The sequence below is a fragment of the Natrix helvetica genome (genome assembly GCF_964273705.1).
Source record: "Natrix helvetica genome assembly, chromosome: 5".
NCBI classification, from domain to species: domain Eukaryota; kingdom Metazoa; phylum Chordata; class Lepidosauria; order Squamata; family Natricidae; genus Natrix; species Natrix helvetica.
In genome coordinates this window covers 53,951,421-53,974,159 of record NC_138551.1, presented here as the reverse complement: position 1 = coordinate 53,974,159, position 22,739 = coordinate 53,951,421, and the positions used below count along the sequence as shown (strand labels likewise).

General features: G+C 35.4%; 1 protein-coding gene across 1 annotated transcript in view; it reads right to left on the bottom strand.

Annotated features, from left to right (window-relative positions):
• SORCS3 (sortilin related VPS10 domain containing receptor 3) overlaps positions 1-22,739 on the bottom strand; it is a 541,760-nt gene that overhangs the window by 114,885 nt on the left and 404,136 nt on the right. The window contains exon 7 of the mRNA XM_081954063.1: positions 18,313-18,431. Within this exon, the coding sequence (XP_081810189.1) occupies positions 18,313-18,431 (119 nt within the window). The remainder of the gene's footprint in view (positions 1-18,312; positions 18,432-22,739) is intronic.

Genomic DNA, 22,739 nt, shown 5'->3' with positions numbered 1-22,739 from the left:
TTGGTCATTTCTATTATTATTATTATTATTATTATTATTATTATTATTATTATTATTATTATTATTATTATACGATTGTATCACAGCGGCCAGTTGATTCGCCGGATTTGGCATTGATTACTAGTCGGGCCCCACCCAGGGGCCTGGGACGTCATAACGTATTTTCGTAATATACATGCAGATCCAAGCAATGCAGCTTTTTGCATTTGACTGATGGTGATTTTGTCAAGTTTTAACTGTTTTAAATGTAATTCCAGTGCTTTTGGAATAGCACCCAGTGTGCCGATTACCACTGGAATTACCACTGCTGGTTTGTGCCATAATCGTTGGATTTCAATTTTTAAATCCTGGTATTTCGCGACTTTTTCATGTTCCTTCTCCTCAACCCTGCTATCACCTGGTATTGCGATGTCTATGATTGTAACCTTCTTTTTCTCAACCAGTGTGATGTCTGGTGTGTTATGCGCTAGTATTTTGTCTGTTTGTATACGGAAATCCCACAGGATCTTGACCATCTGATTTTCGGTGACTTTTTCAGGCTTATGTTCCCACCAGTTTGTTGTTGTTTTAATATTATAATTTTTGCACAAATTCCAGTGGATCATTTGTGCTACTGAATTGTGCCTCAATTTATAATCAGTCTGCGCGATTTTTTTACAGCAGCTGAGTATGTGGTCAACAGTTTCATCAACTTCTTTGCAGAGTCTGTATTTGGCATCATCAGAGGATTTTTCGATTTTGGCCTTAATGGCATTTGTTCGGATAGCTTGTTCTTGCGCAGCCAGGATTAGTGACTCTGTTTCTTTCTTTAATGTACCTGTTGTTAACCATAACCAAGTTCTTTCACTGTCCACTTTATCTTTTATTTTTTCCAGAAATTGACCATGTAAGGCTTTGTTCTGCCAACTCTCCATTCTTGATTTTATCACATCTTTTCTGTATTCTTGTTTCGTCTGTTGGGCCTTCAGTAGATTTTTGTTCTTTACTTCGATTAATAGATGTTCTTGACTTTCTTTTAAATAATCAGCTAGTGCATGTTTTTCTTCTTCAACTATTTGCTTCACTTGTAATAATCCTCTGCCACCTGATTTTCGGGGCAGGTATAGTCTATCAGTGTCACCACGTGGATGTAAACTGTAGTGCATTGTCATTAGTTTCCTGGTTTTTCGGTCCAAAATGTCCAAATCAGCTTGTGTCCAGTTTATTTATTATTATTTATTTATTTATTTGGATTTATAGACTGCCCCCTCTCCCAAAAAGGGACTCGGGGCGGTGTACAGTCAATGAAACACAGATAAAATACATAAATAACAATATAAATAATATGTAAACAATTAAATACTTGAGCATTTGAGTGGAGGAGGTGAGACTGTACAAAGAAATAAATATAGTATAAAAGCCCTAAAACATCCCAATTAAAATACCCAAACCCAATTAAAATATATCCCCGGGAGGTAAGACTAAGAGTGTGCCAGGCCAGCTAATTGAAACAGGTGAGTCTTTAGTTTTTGATGGAAGGAACGGAGGTCAGTGGTGGTTCTGATGTCGGGGGGGACGTCATTCCAGAGGGTTGGGCCCATCACAGAGAAGGACCTACTCCTAGGTGTCGCCCGCTGGCATTGCCTAGTGGACGGCACCAGGAGGAGTCCCTCCCTGTGAGAGCGGATTGGTCGTAGGGACGTGTGTGGTAGGATGCGATCCTGCAGATAACTAGGTCCTATGCCATGGAGCGCTTTAAAGATGGCAATCAATACCTTGAAACGCACCCGAAAGGCCACAGGCAGCCAGTGCAGCTCGCGCAGGAGGGGTGTTACGCGGGAGTATCGTGCACTCCCCATGATGGCCCACGCGGCTGCGTTCTGGACTAGCTGTAGTCTCCGGATGCGTCCCAAGGGGAGCCCCATGTAGAGGGCATTGCAGTAGTCCAGGCGAGAGTTAACTATACCAGCTGTGTATCTTATAACTGGTATTGCCTAGGTATTTATGGCCTTGATTGTATTTCCACCATTTAATTTAGATTTCAAAATTTTCCTCACTCTGTTGGTGTACTCCTGACAATATTTTTTACTTGTCCATGTTTGATGTTATCCAACTGTAAAATGCCTAAGTATTTGTAGGCTTCATTTTCATTGCATTTAATTAGTTGGCCATTGGGCATTTCAATTCCCTCACATGTAGTGATTTTGCCCCTTTTTATGGATACAGTGGCACATTTTTCATGCCAAACTGCATTGAAATATCGGTGCTGAATACTCGGACTGTGTTTGTCAGTGATTGGATTTCTATTTCTGACTTTCCATAGAGTTTCAAATCATCCATATATAATAAATGTGAAATTTTTTCAGCTTCTTTGGCTGTTTTGTAGCCTAATTTCATTTTTTTAAAGATTACTGATAGTGGGATCATCCCGATGATGAAGAGAAGAGGTGAAAGTGAATCACCCTGGAAAATTCCTCGCTTGATATTAACCATTCCATAGTTCTCATTCCCTACTGCCAACTCAGTTGTTTCTAAGCATTTTATGATCCAACTATGTGGCAATGAGTCGAATGCTTTATTATTATTATTATTATTATTATTATTATTATTATTGTTGTTGTTGTTGTTGTTGTTGTTGTTGTTGTTATTATTATTATTATTGTTGTTGTTGTTATTATTATTATTATTATTATTATTATTATTATTATTATTATTGCATCAACAGAATTGTATCACAGCTGCCAGTTGTTACGCCGGATTTGGCATTAATTACTAGTCGGGCCCCACCCAGGGGCCTAGGACGTCATAATGCATTTTCGTAATATGTGTGCGGATCCAAGCAGTGCAGCCTTTTGCATTTGACTGATGGTGATTTTGTCAATTTTTAACTGTTTTAAATGTAATTCCAGTGCTTTTGGAATAGCACCCAGTGTGCCGATTACCACTGGAATTACCACTGCTGGTTTGTGCCATAATCGTTCAATTTTAATTTTTAAGTCCTGGTATTTCGTGACTTTTTCATGTTCCTTCTCCTCGACCCTGTCACCTGGTATTGCGATGTCTATGATTGTAACCTTATTTTTGTCAACCAGTGTGATATCTGGTTTGTTATGTGCTAGTATTTTGTCTGTTTGTATACAAAAATCCCACAGGATCTTGACCATCTGATTTTCGGTGACTTTTTCAGGCTTATGTTCCCACCAGTTTGTTGTTGTTTTAATATTATAATTTTTGCACAAATTCCAGTGGATCATTTGTGCTACTGAATTGTGCCGCAATTTATAATCAGTCTGCGCAATTTTTTTACAGCAGCTGAGTATGTGGTCAACAGTTTCATCAACTTCTTTGCAGAGTCTGTTGATGAAACTGTTGACCACATACTCAGCTGCTGTAAAAAAAATCATGCAGACTGATTATATATTGCGGCACAATTCAGTAGCACAAATGATCCACTGGAATTTGTGCAAAAATTATAATATTAAAACAAACAACAAACTGGTGGGAACATATTATTATTATTATTATTATTATTATTATTATTATTATTATTATTATTATTGTTGTTGTTGTTGTTGTTGTTGTTGTTGTTGTTGTTGTTGCTGTTGCTGTTGCTGTTGCTGTTGTTGTCGTCATTTGTTATTTAAAGTCTTTTTCTCTCCTTTCTTTCTCCTACTTCTGTTTCCCTTTCCCCCTTTCAGTGCCAAAAAAGCCTTATACTCAGCATGCATTGGAACCTTTCTTTACCCTAAAAATTGCATTATACATACTGTTCCATTGTTAGCCTCCAAGGACTGCTCATTGCTATTCCCTCAACACTGCTTAAATGCTGCTTCCCTACAGAGTGGCATTTGCCCAATGATTGTTACTTTGCACTTATTGCCATTTCACATTAACTGTTAATGCATCCCACTGAGCCTTCATGAACTTTTTTCATGTATTCATTGCTATTCCCTCAGTACTGCTTATGTTTGAAACACTATTTTCTCATTGAATGCTACTTCTACTTTCTCTTTCTTTCTAATTTCCCATTGAAATAATTTTATTGTTTTTTCCACTCCATAAAAACAACTGCATTTTCTAAGTTTGATTTGGTCATCATTTTTGAGGCCCATATTTGGAAGGTAGAGTTATTAAGTTCTCTTTGGATAAAAGATCTCACTTGTACACTTGTCTCTGCTAGATGATCCCTATACAACAGAATGGCAAAGAATGCACACAAGTTTGATCCATCACTAAATAATATTTCATGACCACTTCAGTATATGTGAGGAAATAGCAATCACAAGATACTATCCTGTTTGCAAAATAACCATACAATAGATGCCCGTGCATAAAAGTATTTCTTTATTGATGGCCTTCCTGAAAGCCCTCAAACATCGTTTGGTCAATGAGCTTGGAGATCCCATGATGTTTTACTTTGTTGACATTCTGCCACTTTTCTTTTTGTCTTGCTTTTGTTTAATTTAAATTATGATTTTAATAGTTTTATCTACTTTGTTTTTTATTCTGCATGCCATTTATTTTATTGCCACTATAAAGTGAAATTGGTGTCTATGCAAGAATGATAAATAATCAAACAAATAAACAAAAGGCATGACTTTGCATTAGTAACGAAGGATAGCAAATGAGGATTATTTCATTTATTTATTTGTTAAATTTATTTGCCACCCATTACACCCGGGGTCTACTCTAGGTGGCTTACAACAAAGGAAAAAATGAAAAGAATGCAAACAGAAGTAAAATAACAGAGAACTAAAATAACGATGAAAAAGAACAGAAGAATACATTATTATGATAAGCATACATCAATATGATTGACAGTAAAAGAGGCAGAAAAGTGATTTTGATGGAATCTTTCAAAAAGTGAAATTAGGTGAACAAGGTCAAACCAAGAGTTCCTAACAGTTTGGGTACATTTTTTTTTAAATAACATATTTGGGATGAAACAAAAGGTATTCATTTGTTGGGAAGACAATTTTAGACATTTGTATAATAATGGGAGCCAGTTTGTTGTTATGAGTAAGCATCAGGCTATACTTTGGGAAACTGTGAACTGTAGTTCTGCCTTAGGACAAAGTCAGCTAGATGACCTTCACCAGTCACTCTCATTCAATTCTAGGAAGAAGCTAATAGCAAATCATTACTAAACAACTTGTTAAGGAAACTGTAGGGACTACAGTTGCCAGAAGGCAACACTGACTCAAAAGTGTGTGTGTGTGTGTGTGTGTGTGTGTGTGTGTGATTAATAATATGCCAAAAACCAATTTATAATTTATGCTACAAAATGTATTTTCAAGTGAAACTTGTTGAAAAGGAAATCACAAATGCTGCAATTGAATTGAAAAAATGGCAACTGCAGATACAGGCAGATTCACTGGAAAAATGTTAAAATATGGATGTAGTTTCCTTATGGAGTGACTATGAAATTTGTTAAATGTATACCTAAATTGCATTTTTTCCTAATGATCAAAAGTATGTCATTATTGTTCCCCATGCAAAAAGAAACCTAGCAAAAGAAATGTAAAATAATCTAATGAGAACTTGTAGAAAGGTGTTAAGCAATCCATCAGATTAAAAATACTGACAATGAATAAAATAAGGAAGTGTGATAAGACATGCTGTACTTAAGGTAGGGGAACATGGGCCAAATTTTTGCTCTTTACCAGGCCACTGAAAAATGTATAAATGTGTGAGAGAAAATGTTGCCTTGTTGATTTAGTCGAAGTTTATGATAAATATTCTCATATAGGAATGTTTTACGTGAGACATAATTGAAGATTAGTTGCTGAATACTTGAAAATAAACAATGATTTGTGAATAAGCTTAGTGAGTTGTACAAAACCATGCAGGGACTAAGGATGTGTATTGTCTCCTAGGTTGCTTAACATATATATTGAAACTGGCATAATGAATTCTTGTAGTGACATTAGAAGAATTTATTGATTGGAGATGTGAATGCATGTGCATTTTTGTATGGAGAAAATGCCATATTGTTGGCTAAGAAATGAAATAAATTGCATGATAAAAAAGAAATAAATTGTTGTAATATTAGAAATGTGTTGATTGAGAAAGTAAATGAATGTAAATTGATATGGTGTTTGTGTATTGTGCTTGAAATGGTGGATTTACATTTTTTTCTGTCAAACTCAAGATAGAAAATGGAAGGACCAGGAAGATGATGTGAAAAAATGCACGCTAAACATACATGGCAAAAAGCTAGTGAAAATAGATGAAGTTATGTGCCTTGGTAGAATATTTATTAAAAATAACACAGTGAATGCAGAACTTTTCGACATACAGACAAAAACAAAGTTCGTGGATAGTATGTGATCTGTTGTAGAATATTTATTAAAAATAACACAGTGAATGCAGAACTTTTCGACATACAGATAAAAACAAAGTTCGTGGATAGTATGTGATCTGTTGGAAATATATATATATATATATATATATATATATATATATATATACACATACATACATACATACATACACATACACATACACATACACACACACACACACACACATGATCAAAAAGCAACATATTAAAGAATGCTTCTGCTCACTTGGTTTTAAGGAAATTGTAATTGAGTATATCAGGACAAATATGTAAATTAAATGAAGCAAAACTGGGCTAGGTTATTTAAAAAGAGATCATTTCAAGAATGAATGAATGATGAATACAGACAGAAGAGAAAAGCAAATGACCCATGTAAAAAAAAAGGCATGTTGAGGTTTGGTCATGCAAAGACAGTGAATGAGAGTCAGGTAGCAGAAAAAAATATCTGAAGGAAGAGAGTGCTGACAGGAGGAGTGAGTATCATTAGATACAATTGATGAGATACTAAGAATGAGAGAAGTTGGCATTTAAAGGCAATGTATAAAACACTGTACCAGTGGTGGGTTCCAATTGGTATGGTTAGAACGGGCCCAGCGGCGTCCATATGGATGCGTGCAGCATGCATGTGTCTTAGCGCCTCTGTGATGCTCCAGCTGCTCTGCAGAACATTGTGCAGGCGCTGTGCACACTATGTGTGTGTGCGGAAGTGCGGAAGCCTTAAAAGACACATAAGGCGCTCAGGTGGGTGGGTGGACCCTCTGGAGCAACAGAACAGAACGGTATCTGGTGCTCTGGGCAGGCTCCGGTATGCCTGCAACTCACCACTTGCAACCCACCACTGCACTGTATGTATCTGGTGGAAATGGTTTGGAAATGTAGAAAGATATGAAAAATTATAGTGAATAATGTTGATATAAACTAGATTTTTTAAATTTTCTTTTTCTCCACTTCTGCTTTTGTTTTGCTTAATATTTCTTCCTTTTAGTGCTTCATGCTGTGAACATGAATAAAGCAATGGCCATGTGTATATGTTTAATATATTTATATCCTGCCTTTTAACTAATAACTGAAAGGAACCCAAATATAAGTATTTCCTTATTTAATCCTCACCATAAAAATCTAGCAAAATATGATAGCTTGAGAAATAATGGCTGATCCAGTCTCTTTCAAAATTAAAGTGATGGTTTGAACCTCAGTCTCTCTAGCCAACTCCTTAATCCCCACTCATATTGTCTCTCTGATTGCTTAATTCTCTTTCCTTCTATGCCAAGTTATCCTGCTACAATGATTATAAAGGAGGAAAGAAGCAATTGAAGGCAGGACAGTCTGAAAGCAAAATGTGGGCCTGCAGGGCCTGATGATCTAAAGATTATCAAGGGCTATAGACTTCTCATGTCTATTTTATAAGAAGTAACATATGCTCAATTAACAGAGCTGTAATTATTCCAATTTCCTTATTTCCAACCAATTCTACAGGAACATATTGCATCTCATCTTTGTATGTAGCAAAAGATCCAAATGATTATAAAGCTTGTGAATCATTCTTAAGATTCAGGAAGAAAAAACCTGACCAAATCAATTATGGACTTAGCCAGGAATTTCATCCAGGGAATAAAATAAAGCTTTAGCTGATAGGGCCAATTTGGTGCTTGTCTCAGCAAGGAAATAAAGTAGCCTTGGCACGATTGACCTCCATGGTAATACATATCACAGGAAATTATCAAAAACTTCATTAAAGCTCTCTGGCTAGTAATGGAGTTGGGAAGAATCACTTTTAATTTATTTTAATGAAGTTTTCATATAAGCAAACTTGCCTACACTGAATTCTGAATATTATTGCAGCTTCCAGCCCCCTATCCTTTATTTCATATTTGATTAATGTCATTTAATTATTTCCCCTGTGCTCATTCATCATGCTTAACCCAAAATTAGCTGGGTTTGTGTTCTCCCTTTCTTTCTCTCTGCTTACTGATGGGCTCATTAATCTGTAAGGATGTGGGGGGGGGGGCGACTGTTGACATTCCATTTAATGAGTTTAATTGGGAATTTGGCCAATTGGCACCACTTCTTTTTTTAAATGGTGTTTGTCATCTATCTTGTTCCCTCCCACACACACAAAACCCCATTTTTCCTTGTCCATCTTCATATCATGCCATGTTTGTGATGTACTTTATTGTTCACAAAAATGAACTCTTTGTAATCAATAGCAAATCAAACACAAGCACAATAGTCTCCTTTATAGTTACGTTAACAATATTTAAAGTAACAGTACAATTTAGACAGAATAAACTGAAAAGAATACTTCAAGGAGAGTCACATTAATCATCAAGGATGTATCCAAAACTGAATAATACTTCAATGAGGTTGAGTGATTTACATGACAATTATGATGTGAGCCAAAACAGATGAAGTTGTTCAAAATATTTAATTTAGTTTTCAAGTGTATTTAGAGTGTATTTAGAGCAGATCTCTATGGTGATATTATCAAAATTCAGGTGCTTGGCAATCTGCCTGCACTTATGGTCACCTCAGGGGTGCTTCAACTCGCCCACCCAACTATTTCCTGCCTCCATTTATTCCATTTTCTCTCTCTGCCACCATCTTTTTGCTCTCACTGTGGATGAGGCCTACCTGATTTTACTACAGGGCCACGCTAAGATTGGTTTTGCATTGAAAAAGAAAAGAAAAGTTGTAGAATTCAAAAAGCCTTTTGCAAAAAGTTCTTGGTGGATCTAGGCTTCCTAGTATTAAAAAAAGGACCAAAAGCAGCAAAGAGCATACCTCACTGGCAGTAGAAGCAAAAAGATGGTGAACATCAGTTGGTGAAGCACAGGGTGGCATGGGTGTCCAAGGGCAGGGTGGTGAGGATAAATGAACCTGGAACTGGGCTAGATAGGAACTGCCGAAGCATGGCAAGCAACCTCAGAGCTGCATGGTTCCTCAATAAGATAAGAGGACTCCAACTCTCCCCCAGCCACCAATTTCCTATCATCGCTGCTCTTTTGGCTACCCTGCCCAACATGGAGGGAGTTAGAAGCAACTTAACTTACTTAGGACCAAGCTCAGAGGGTCTAAGATTGAGGTGGGTATTCATTTAAACAACCTGTGAATTATTAATTAATGTTAATAATTTAGACAATGGCACCTCGATTTATGACCTAGCAATGGAAATTCTGGATTCAATTGTGGTTGTAATTCAGGGAGTAGCAGCAATGTTATTTAATAAGCAAGCTTCTTATGTGCCCATTGACTAATTAAGCAACATTCTTATCTTTTCTTCCCAGTGGTTACTGCTGTCCTAAACAATTATACACAGCCATAGAAAGAATTCAGTGAAACTTTCACTGCAGGACACACTCATAAAAATTACACCTGTTTTTTAATGCAGAAAGCTGTTTACATTTAATCATTTTTATGAAGAACATCAGGAAGAGAACAATGTAGGCTTTTTAGGTAATCTTATATCACTTTATGGATATATTTTCTCTCTATCAAACAAAATAGGAGTAGGAGAGGAATATAGTAAAAGAAAGAGTATAAAAAGAATAACAGAAATAAAAGCCCCCAGAAGCAGGAGGACTTAAAGTTAACACATTTTTGCCAGCAAATGTTTTGTTTCAGGTACCAAATCCAATAATACTTGGCTTAGTTTAGAACAAACAGTGATAGATATTGGGGAATTTGCAAAAAAGCAAATGAGGGAATACCTGTTTGAATATTGTTCATTTATCTTTAAAGTATCTTTGCTTTAAAAAATAAGCTTCTGTTTGCATAATATCAAGTCTCGTTGGAATTTAGAGAAAAGGAGTAATGCATTTCCCTTTCCATAATATGTAGATCAACATTGTCAGTCATTATTTGCCAATAAAATAGCTGACATCATGTTCATCCCAGAAATGTATTCATTCTATTACGTTCATTATAAGCTTTTAATGATTGGTTCAATAAAAATCTCAGGGAGCTGACCTCTGCAGTGCTGCCAGAGATTCCTTGTCAGCATTGATCACAAAGATAAAAGTCAATTGGCACTAAGGAGGAAGAAGTTAAAAATAAATGAGCGGTTCAATTTATATTAAAACATAATAGCTGTGAATTAAGCTATATATATGATGGCACATATGAGCACATGTACTGAGACAATACAAAATTTTATATCAGGGTGAAGATATTCAACTGTATTAAATAAAAATAAGAAAGTTATACAATATTTATGTATGTTCCATATAATTTCTATTTTCTATGTAAATATTGTATAGTTGATACAGATGAATATCATTGGTCTGATCTATAATGCAGACCCAACATGCACACAAGGTTAAGTGAAACTAAGGAGCCTATATTTATTTCTTAAAGCTAAAATGGAGAAGCAGTTGGGTCAAATTTTATTGATTTGATCTTTTCAAGGCTGTCTTTAGAAATCATGACTCATGACAAAGAGTAGATATCTAGATATTGGTGATTAACAAATTCCAATAGGATTAATCAGTGGCTAATATCCCTTTCTCTTTCCTTCCCAGTATGCAAGTAAATGGTTGCTGCTGAGTGGAAGAGAAAACAAGGGATTGCAAGAGTGGCTAGGAAACTGTCACATAATATTCAAAATGATCAACATGTGGCTATAGCAGCAGTAGCCCAGCAACGCTTAAGCAGCCGCAATTTCTCAAATTTCATTTCCTCAATTTTGGATGCATTATGTAAGTTAGTCCATTTGGGGTACCTTGATTCAAAAATTGTTGCCAATTGTAATGCATTGTTTCATCTAGTTAAAAGTTATAAGATTATAGTTTTAGTGGTATGTAGATAATAGGAGGTAGGAGAGACAAGAAAGGTAGACAGCATAAACAATCAAGAAGACAAAACAGGTCTTTCTTTCTTTCTTTTCTTTCTTTTCTTTTCTTTTCTTTCTTTCTTTTCTTTCCCATGCTTCCATATTACCCCAAATTTGACTGAAGATATCTGAAGCTACCTAAGTGGTTTCACTTAGATGAATTAGGTGGAAATAAATCAGTTCAATTTCATCTAAATCTATTTTGCACTGCTCAGGTCTGTCAGGCCTGTAATTATATTCTTTTTTGGATCTTTGGCCTGCCACACTTTCTTATAATTTTCTATGCTGTTTCAATAGTGTAGTAGTTGGGAGGGGGGAATAGAAAGGAGTAGGATTGTAGAATGGATTGTTGACATTCTTTTGTAGAAGCCAAGGTCATCTTTTGTCTTTGCATCTCGACACCTGGCCAGAAGAAGATGGGTGTACATGCCAGCGTGGAAGATGATGATTGGAACATGTGATGGATTTGTGGGTGTGGGGAGAGATCATGAACTTTCAACTGGGTGAACTTACAGGATGTAATTCAGAGTTGAAATTTTCCATAGCCGTACTAACATGCCTGTGGAATAAATTGCACCTTTAAGGATGTTTTGCCATGGACAATGATTTATTTCTGCATGGTATTTAGAACCCTAACATTGTCCCTTGGATGTAATAATAATAATCTCAAAGGTTTGCTTGATCAGATTCCTACCAAAAAAGGATCAAGTTAGACTGCATATTAGCTTTCTTTTTGTTCAATATTTATGTTAAGTTTGTGGCACAATCCTTAACCACTAAAAAGCTTTATCCTTATATGCTAACCATAAGAAACTCGATCTATAGTCAAGTTTCTGAATACTGATGATATGGCAGTCTTTTTGACAGGTTTGGTAGATTTATAAGAGGGTTTCAAATTTTTCCTTCTATTATGTTGAAGAAAGCCTAACCATAAATTATGGAAAAATAAAGATCATGTCTTTTCAAAGAGATGTAGAGTAGGTGAGAGATTAATGGAAATTACATGGAATAGTCCAAGACCTTTAAATATCTTGGGAGCATCTTCCATGCTTGAGGCACCTGGAATATGAAAGGAAAATCAGCAGCAGAAAAGGCACAAAAGGAAGTGAAGCTATCTCTTCTATGTATCTCTATCTATCTATCTATCTATCTATCTATCTATCTATCTATCTATCTATCTATCTATCATCTATCTATCTATCTATCTATCTATCATCTATCTATCATCTATCTATCATCTATCTATTATCTATCTATCTATCTATCTATCTATCTATCCATCCATCCATCCATCCACCCACCCACCCACCCACCCACCCACCCACCCACCCACCCACCCACCTACCTACCTACCTACCTACCTACCTACCTATCAATCATCTCTTTCTATCTCTATCTCCAACAGTCAAACTCAAACATAAGGTATTCAAAGCTAACTTCATTTTTTTTTACCTTTTAATTGCTTGATCTTTACACAGACCTTAAATCTGTACCTTAAAGACCACTGGCTGCTTTGGATTGTCAAGAGACAACAAAACCTTGGTGTTTTGATAACTGAAATAAAGACATTAACTTCCCCATAACTGAAAATGGCAATTAAGGCCAAATGGAAATGGCAAGACCTCAAATACACCATCTTTCTATTAATTAAAGATAATTTTGGTAAAAGGTAATTCATCCATTTATCATTCAAAGACTATTTTCCTTAATTGGGAATTTGCACAAAAAATCTTACCCAAGTACTTGCTATGTCTCTACTGATATTTCCTTTGAGAAAGGAGTGAAAAAAGGCTGCATTCTGGCCTTTTTTGTCCTTAATATTTATGCAAAGTCTGTCATCATATTTACCAAAGCAGAATCCCACACTGCTAAACTTTAGAATTTGGCATGAATACATTAAAATCTATTTATGGCAGGTTTAGCAGGAATTCAGGGGTATAATAGACCTTTTTGATATTAAAGGAAAGCAGACAAGAATCTGGTACTGCAAAATTCAGTGACTCCCCAAAATTTAATGTTACTCATTCTGTCCTTTTAACTGCCTCCATAAAGACCAGTGGAGTGATACCAGCTACATGCCTGGGAGATGACAGTTTCAAAGAGATTCATAAAAGTGTTATTTCATATATCTTGCAATATCTGGAATACAATGCTTTATTTAGAAGCTGGCATGATCCCATTGGAATCTAAGGTCTGCATAGGCTGACTCTATGTCTGATTCAAGCTTTGATAAAACCCTTGACCATCACAATCCTTCTAGTTATTGTTATTTCTTTCTGGAAAACAAAGATCCAGAAGGTTCATATCAGCGAGGCGTCTAATGTACAGCTCTCGTAGAGCTTCAATCTGATAGAAGGTGTTCGATATCCCCATCTCAGGACAAACTAGGAGATCTATATTGCCAGGCTATACACAGGAAAACCTTCAAACCAACTAATTAACTATTCAATATTAACTGACAAAAACTGTTTCTTAGTTTGTTTAATATCTTGCCCTCTGAATATTGAAGTGGAGTTATAACAATATTCTTTTTAAGGTGCAAACTTTTCCCCATGAGCTGAAAGAATCTACGATTCTAGCTCAAATGCTCCTTTGCTATCCTTTCTATAGCAATGTGCATCCTACCCTCATAACTTTGCTTGAGTTTAAACTCTTTTAAACAATGAGTTTACTTTCTTCAGAAGTGTTGCATTATTTCCTTCAGTTTAATAATTTTAATATCTTAGTATTTCATTTGCAAAGTAGTTTTATAATTTAGTTTTAATACTCTACTACTTGTACTTTCAGTGCAGTTTGCAGTTTGAAGCATTTTATTTCTATTAATATTATTAAAAGTACTATTTAATGGTAAATGCTCTATTTATAAATCTTATTTTGATATTTCTATATATAAATTTGAGCTTTGTAAAAATTACAAATATATAAAATGCTAGTTAATGACTATAATAAATGCATGACTACTCCATAATAGGTCTTGAAATGTAGTCAACTCCTATACCTTTGTTCTGAATAAAAACTATGGTAAGATAGGGGGCAACTCTGTGAGTAATAGTTTTTTCTATAATGGTCAACATTTTAAAAATATCGTAGCCCACATTTTTAAAATATTACAGTTTGTATCATGCATGGGCAACATTTCTTGTTCTAAGATGTGTGCCAGTTGTGTGGTTGGTTTCAGGAAAGAATACTCAGATATATCATGTGCATACTATTCTTTTTGTAGAAAAATTGCTGGGAGATATAAAGAAACCCTGATAGTATTACTAGAAAAAAAGAGGAAAGTGGCCAGTGAATAACTGAGATAAATTTTTACAGGCCTCCAAAAACTGTATCAAGACTAGTGGTGGGTTTCAAAAAAATTTAGAACCTCTTCTGTAGGTGTGGCCTGCTTTGTGGGAGTGGCTTGCCGGCCATGTGGCTGGGTAGGCGTGGCCAACTTGTAAAACTTAACAACGCTCTTGCTTAGCAACCAAAATGTTGGCTCAGAAACTCTGGTATTTGAAGCACACAAATCTTAAAGCTGTCACGTTACAAGACCCTTGCACCCCTAACCCTTTAGAAAAAAAAACCCAGGGGTGTTCAAACTTGACAGCTTTAAGACTTGTAGACTTCAACTCCCAGAATTCCTCCTCTCGCTCTTCATCTTGATGATGTGTGGACGGGCGGGGGGAGGGAGCTGGAACCGGTTCTAAACGGCACTGTAGATTTGTGGAACCTCTTCTATAGAAGAGGTCAGAACTGGCAGGAACCCACCCCTGATCAAGACATGAATATTTCTTGGAAGTTTCATGGTAACTGCAGGCAGTATGACTATAGAAAACTATGAGTTGACAATTTGTGTATTAGAAGCATTGATGCTTTAATGTAATCTGTTCTTATCATGTGCTACTTGGATCCTTACAGTCTAATAATACAGAGGGGAAATATATGTCCGTCCCAATATTTTTGGATGACACATCCCATAAACTCTTAGTTTTAGTTATACTTGCTAGATTTGACAGGAATTAAGTTCAACAATATCTGCAGGGTAGTGATTGTCTTCCTCTGTTCTTATAGATGCCTTTGATCATCAAGGAATCTACTTTTCTCAGATATGTGGATTATTCTATAGATCATACACTGACATTCCAAGATTATCCTCAAATTTTACTCTAATTCAAATAAAACTGAAATTCTGGTTGAATTTTTTTCTGATGAGCCATACAAGCAAGGGGATAACATACATTTCTTGGATTGTGTGAATTTTGTACATTTTAAAATCATAATCTGAACTTTCATGTTCTAAACAACAGATATAAAAATATTCTGTAACAGTAACTGTAAAGCAATAGTACAAAACTTTGATTCATTGCTTTTTTAAAAATAGCAGCAAAGATTTTGAGCCCCAAGCATTTTGTTTCTGATGAATGCCAACCAGTGCAAATGAATGATTATCCTGTCAATCTGGTGCAAAATGTCTGATATTTGTTGCTTAACTTCAGAATGAAAAATAGGGCCTGTCTTTAAGAAGGTCTCACCTATCCTCCAGAAACGATGACTGGTATTACAATAGTTGAAGTTCAACATATGAAGGGGATCAACATAATGAAGGAGGCTGATTTAGATAATCATGTGTTCTAAGTGTGAGAAAAAAGTTCTAGAATTCTTTGTTGAATTACTTCTGCCATATCCTCATCTAACCTAGCTTTCTACTTCCAGTAAGAAGTACTAGGCACATTCATAAGATCACTGCAAATAAAGACCAGTACACTCCATAAACAAATTGATCAAGGGCCAGGATGGTGAATACTGAAAAACTCTGAGATTTGTAGTTCAGCAGCTGGATAATCACCAATGTTTTACGGTGAGTTAGAAATGGGGGAAGAACATATATAACGGATTATGTTTTTCATAGCATTCAAAAGGTTTATAATTTAAGGACATTGATGCATTAAATATAGCTATCATGTAGAAGTAATAACATTTGTATTTTGCCTATATCTATCTATCTATCTATCATCTATCTATCTATCTATCTATCTATCTATCTATCTATCTATCTATCTATCTATCTAAATTTATTTGCTATCCACCTTGCTGCAGGGACTCTATTATATGCATGCTGCAACCTTTGAACTAATCTTTATTCTTACCAGCGTACATCCATTGGTTAGCCTTTTCTTCAGAAATTCATAGGAACATACATAGGGAGTTTCAGTTCATGTTCCCTACCCTTAGAAAGCTGTGAAGTTGGATGTATTCAGGAGAGAAGCTAATATCAGTCAGTGAGTTTCCATAAGTGAGGATGTATCAGCAACTGAATTCCAGTCTGCCCATGAAATAATGTTCACTTTCTTCTGGAATAGGGACATTTCAAAAATAGTTCAATTGTTTCCTGAAAATAAATCTTTTGGAGCAGGAATCAAATCAAAGTGTTCTGGAGACAAACTATAATTGGAAACTGGAAACTAATTTCTGTTCCAAAAAATAATCTGACTGGCTAAAAGTTGAATCAGTCTTCCATTCTTCCAAGGTTGGTAAAATGAGGACCCAGATTTTAGGGTACAATATGCTAACTCTGTAAACTGCTTAGAAAGTGCTGTTAATCACTATGAAGTGGCATATAAGTCTAAGTGCTATTGCTATTGCCAGATTAGTGCATAATTGAGACAAAAATGATTTTGAATATCCCTACTTATAACTTCATTAAACAAACTGGATATATTTTATTTCATTTCCTGAATTTTATCTTTTCTTCACATATACCGTATTTTTCGGAGTATAAGATGCACCTTTTTCCCTCAAAAAAGAGGATGAAAATCTGGGTGTCTTGTACACTGAAAACAAAATCTTTTGCTTCCTGAAACCCCACCCCTTTACCAAAATGGCTGTGTATAGCCTTTAGGAGGCTTTCAGAGTGCTCTTGGGGACTGGGAGGGCAGAAATGAACTAAAAAGGGGGGCATTTTTTGCTCAATTTTGCCTCCCCAGCCCGCAGGAGCACTCTATATGTCTCCTAAAGGCTATGCATGTCCTTTTTGCACAAAAACGGGCCCATTTTGTGACAAACGGACCTTTTTTGTTCATTTGGGGGGGGGCACCTCCTGAGGAGGAGCACTCTACAAGCCTCCTGGGTTGCTGTAAGTAACTGTGGAATAAAGCCTTGAGAGAGATAAGTCTGGAATGTGCATCTGTCTTTTGCTGCCATGCAGTTTCATCAGTTTCCCATCCCCCCTTTCCTATGGCAACTCAAAGCAGGCCAGGGATGCTTTGCGAGTTGACATTCGGCTCCCCTTACTTCCTGAAGGAGACTTGTATGTACCTGGTTTCCCTATATCTAAAGACAGTCTGTCAATTGAGTAATCTCTAATTGTTCATTTTTCTAAGTGCAAAGATGGATGTCCTTAATATTTAACATTCTATTAGCTTGATATTTTATATTTAATAATAAATGAACAATAAAATTACCATAAATATCTATTTATGTTGCTTGGACAGTTATCAGGGGAATATTGTCATAACTTTGAAAAAGGAATGACAGAGCAATTAAATAAACATCAACTGAGCCCTGAATAAGAAAAAGGGGTCAGAAAGATCCTTAAGATAACCTCCCAGAATTATTTTTAGTCTAAGAAGAAGCAGGGGAAATGCTGTCAGGCTTCTCAGATTCTGTTAATATATCCTACAACAATAAAACAGAATTTTTTTAGTCGTCTTTTCCGTGTATGTTTTTAACTTAACCTGGCATAATTTAAGAGACTGATTGTTACAACACCCACAACTAAAGAAAGCATAGATGTAACAGAAAATATTTTTTAAACATGGGAAAAGGGAAAACCAAGAACAGTAGTGTACCACATTCATTTTACCATACATTATTGATACAAATAAAAATAGAGAAATAAAAAATTACATATATTGAGGTATAGATAATTTAGTTCTAAATATTAAGATAAGCATTTTGAGAATATATTAGATGTTCCTTTACTAAAAACAGGAAAAACAACTGGCTCTTATCACTTTTTGTCAATAAAGATTTATCTTGTTTTGGAAACATGGTCAATATTCCTGATTCTTTAATAAATATGATTTCTCCACAGAATTAAATTACTTCCTAGTTAGGTACTATTTTGATAACTGGAAGCAATTCTCTCATACAAATATGCCAAGGTGTGTAGACATACCTGAATAAAGATATATCCATCCTGGACAACAAGTGAACTTGTATCAATGGAGTGCAAAAACGGTCCATTCCTGGTGGTCTCTGAACATTCTTGAATCCTACAAGTTATATAATGGGCATCTGTATGGGAAAGATAACCTTGTATGAAAAAAACATTGACCAACAATTTGTTATGTATTAAATAAAGCAAATATTCATCTTTTGTCATGACCAAAATCGTATTCTTTATTTTTTCATATTGACCATGGCATTCTATCGCCTATTTCTGAAACCACTGTTTTCTTTCTTCTATTTTTAAGCTCCCAATTAGGTATTGCCTGAGCAATGCATCCATATCATTTTTTTTAAAAAAAATGCACTTTTAGGTGAAGGTGAAAAGTAAATTCCTAGCGCTTTTTTTAATTAAAAAGTCTTACTGAAATTTTGCTGGATAAGGCCTGGGAATAGAAGTAGGATTAATTTGCTTTAACAGGTAAATGAGGTGGTGAGAGATTCTTTTCTCCTCTTCACTGAACAGTGAGAGATTTTGGCATGCATAAGCATTTATTTAAGTATTTTTACCTTGCAAGAACTATAAAGTGCTCCAAAGCAGTCTAAGAAACTCCAGAAGGTAATCCTTTTTCTGATGCCACTTTAAGCAAGTCAAACTACTTTACTATGTCCACTGTATTCATCTGTTAAAGCCTGTGACTTATAATAGGTTAACAGGACTTCATTCTGTCTGATCTTCCCCAAAATCGAATTGGAACAAAATGCACTCTTTTATTCACATCACAATATTGGGTTTATTTCATTTCAATTTCTATTCCAAATCATTCAGCATTTTGTTTTATCCTCAAAAGTACAATGCAATGTTACAATGCAATTAATGGTTTTTCATGCATTTCATTTATGCTGAATATCCAAGCTTCTTATCCACAAAAGTAAAAATTGTATCTATATAGTCTTGCACTATTCATTGCTTAAGTTCAGAGACTTTCCATCTTCTAGGAAACAACTATTTCTAACTCCACCTATGCATTGTAGTGTCCATCAAAAGATACTATTAGCAAGATTTAATACCATCATTCTTACTGACTCTTCATTATTCTAAAATGCAACAATAAGCATATTTTTAAATTTCATTAGTTGTCAGCGGTTTGTTGGGTTCAACTATGCAGATTATGATTTTCCTGAGGAATCTAGCTACATAATCATAAAAGACCGAGCAGCAAACATACACAGTTTAATTATATGATTTAAAATCATTCTTTTAGATATTTTGATGATCAGACTATAAAGCAAAGTGTCATTACAAATACATATCAATTGTATTGTATTTCTTCTTGATCTTATAAGAATTAGGCATTACAATAACCAGATTGACCCAGACTGGATCCTATTACAAGAATAACTAGTACCGTAATTAATTATTCACTCAACATAATAGAGTCAGAGATAAATTTACTATTTATATATCAGTGCATACATACATGCATACACATTCATATATACCACTGCAGCAATTAGATAGGTATTAAAAGGGTAATTTCTTGTATCTAGAGTTTATGGAACTATCGACCATATGTTGTTGTGATCCAGCAGGATCCTTTGCAGCAACTCAGATAGCGACGAACCCTATGAGTCGGCTATAGAGGAGGTGGAGGACACAGAGCAGGGTTCAGACACAGAGCAGGGACCAAAGAGGCTGGTTGGCCACCAGGAGGCACCTGAGGCATGGAGCAGTGGGGAGGATCAGAGGGAGTTTGTCCCTGATGCAAGATTAAGAAGGGCGGAGAAACAAAGGCAACAGCTGCTCCGGAGACAAGCCCCTAAGAGATAATCAAGCTCAGGTAGTTGTGGCGTGGCCCCTCCCAAGAGTGTATATAAGAAGGGACTTTGGGAGAAGGCTGTTTGCAAGACACAACCATTCATAGTAATCTGGAAAACTCTTTGTCTGATCTGCCTTGTGTTTCTGTTTGCAATAAGCTGGAGAAGCTCTTGTCTGTATCTGTTGGAGTCTGGGTTTCTGGCAACATCTTGTCTGTGAGTCATGTTTGGTCTTTCAATCAACAAATTATAATATTGTCAATAAAGTGTGGCAAACAGCTAAGCCTGTGTCGGCGTTCATTACCGGACGGTGGGGGGTCAGAACAATATGTTATCCATAGTTCATCAATTATGATATAAAATTAGTTTAGCATAGTTTCATAAAATATGACTCAAAGGTTTAAGCACTGAACTGATAGAGACTGGGCTGAATTAGGATTTGTTATCAATAATATATGAAAATATTCCATACTGCATAGGAGTATCATTCTGTATCATTAGCATATTTTCACTAATAATTCAATCTAAAGATACCTTCTTATTTTTCACAGGGACATGGGACAAATTCTACTTCCTCAGACTTTTTTCCCCATCTTTTTTCCTCATTTAAGCTTATATCTCATCTATTCATTCAGGAATATATACCTGCATTTATTTTATAAATATAGTATAATGAAACAGTGTGTAAACATCCTTTAGACATGCAAGCATCCAGCTACAGTCATAAAAGCAATTTAGCATCCATTTCCTAGTGCAAATGCAACATGTAGGTCTGCAGGAAACAACAAATGAAGAAAAAAAGTAACATGTCTAATAAACAATCATATTCAATAAGGAAATGAAAAGGGCACATCCTGGAGCTCAGAATCCATGAAGCAACTAAGAACCATTTTACCAAACAAAGAAAGAGAAAAGAGATCAACTTATAGCCACCAATGAACCACATTTTTTCTCTCCCAACATAAAAAGACCATCAGAGAAATGGGAATGGCGTTCTGATCTCTATGATTAAAAAAGAAAATCCTACAAAGGGACATATGTCGAAGACAGCTGGTATATTAAATAACTATTGAAATAATAGATTAAGCTATTTTATAAGAGAGAAATATAAGTGTTACTGAGGAAAGCAAAATTAAATACTTCATAAAGATTAAGTGAAAAAAAACAGATTTTATTAAGTAAGCAGGATTGCCTGCTTTATATTTTATAGTATTTATAATACTTAATATTTATCTCATTTTTAATTAATAATATGTATATTATTTATATAGAGATAGATATATAATATTTATATTATTTATATATTTATATTAATTTATAATATAAATTACTTTATATTGTGCAGAGTATTTCAGTTCTAACATAGAAACACATAATGTCAGAATGAGATGGATGGGTCAATTTTCTGTAGAACAAATTGACAAAATTTGTTCATTATGCAAATTTTCATTATGCACAAATTTCAGATTTCATGGAACGCTCCCAACTTACATAGGCAATATAGGTCATGATGTCCAAATAACTTAATGGGATGAAGGAATTCCTTTTGCCCATGCCCAAGATTTAAACTTCATCTGACTACTCTATAGAATTTGGATTTTTTACCAAGCTTATTTTTCTGTGATGCTTACACAGTGATCACACTCTACCTAGATTGCAAGGCATTGAATTTAGATGGAGGAGACACAATTCAAGATTTGACATTATCAGAAAATTACCATCTTTCTATGCAATCCAACCGATCTGAAAGAGGTGCTGTTATATGGATAAAATGAAGTTATGTGTCCAGAAGTTTGAGTTACTAAAGAATAAGTAGAATATAAATATAATGTATTGTAAAGAAGATCCATATTTGTCTATGGTTGACAAAAATCAGAAGGCATCTGGTAGCACCTTTTCCATTTAGAAAATTTCATCAAACGACATACCAGTAAGTGTTTGTGAAGTGTTTGTGAGGAGCGGCTTGTATCATAAGATGCAGAGAGTGGTTTGACTGATATAGGACTTAAACTGGGAAGAGGTGGGGTGGGTGAATGGAAGAGTTAGAAAGATTGATTGGGCAGATACAGGTTACATGTGACACAAATTAAAAGTACCTCTTCAGTTAACAATTATAAATGTTAGAAAGTCCCCCTGAGATTGTGTGACCTCTTTTGATGTGAGTTCAACAATTTCTCTCTCAGTAGTCCTGTTAAAACCTCATTTTTCCAAAATGATTACTTTGAGAGCTTTCACAGAGTATCCTGAGAGTTTGAAATGATCTGCTATTGTTTGGCCTTGTTCTGAGCCCTGATGTCAAGCTTCTGCCCATTACTTCTTTTATTTTTTTCCCCTATTTGTCCTATGCAGAATTCAAAGAAATGGACACATTGCTGGGAGATGATGATAATTTATTCCATTAGATGTAGAAAGGTGAAGGTATCTATAGTCTTGTGTTTACTTGCTAAGCCCTGTGATTTAGTTGTTGATGTAGATATGGGGCCAAAAGAGACATTTTCTATTTTTCAGGCTCTGATTCTCATGTTGGCATAAATGTGTATGCTGCTTGTAGTTGCTTGTGAGAATCTACTTAAGGTTGGTTGGGTTGTTCCCTGAATACAAGAAGAGCCTTGCCTCCAA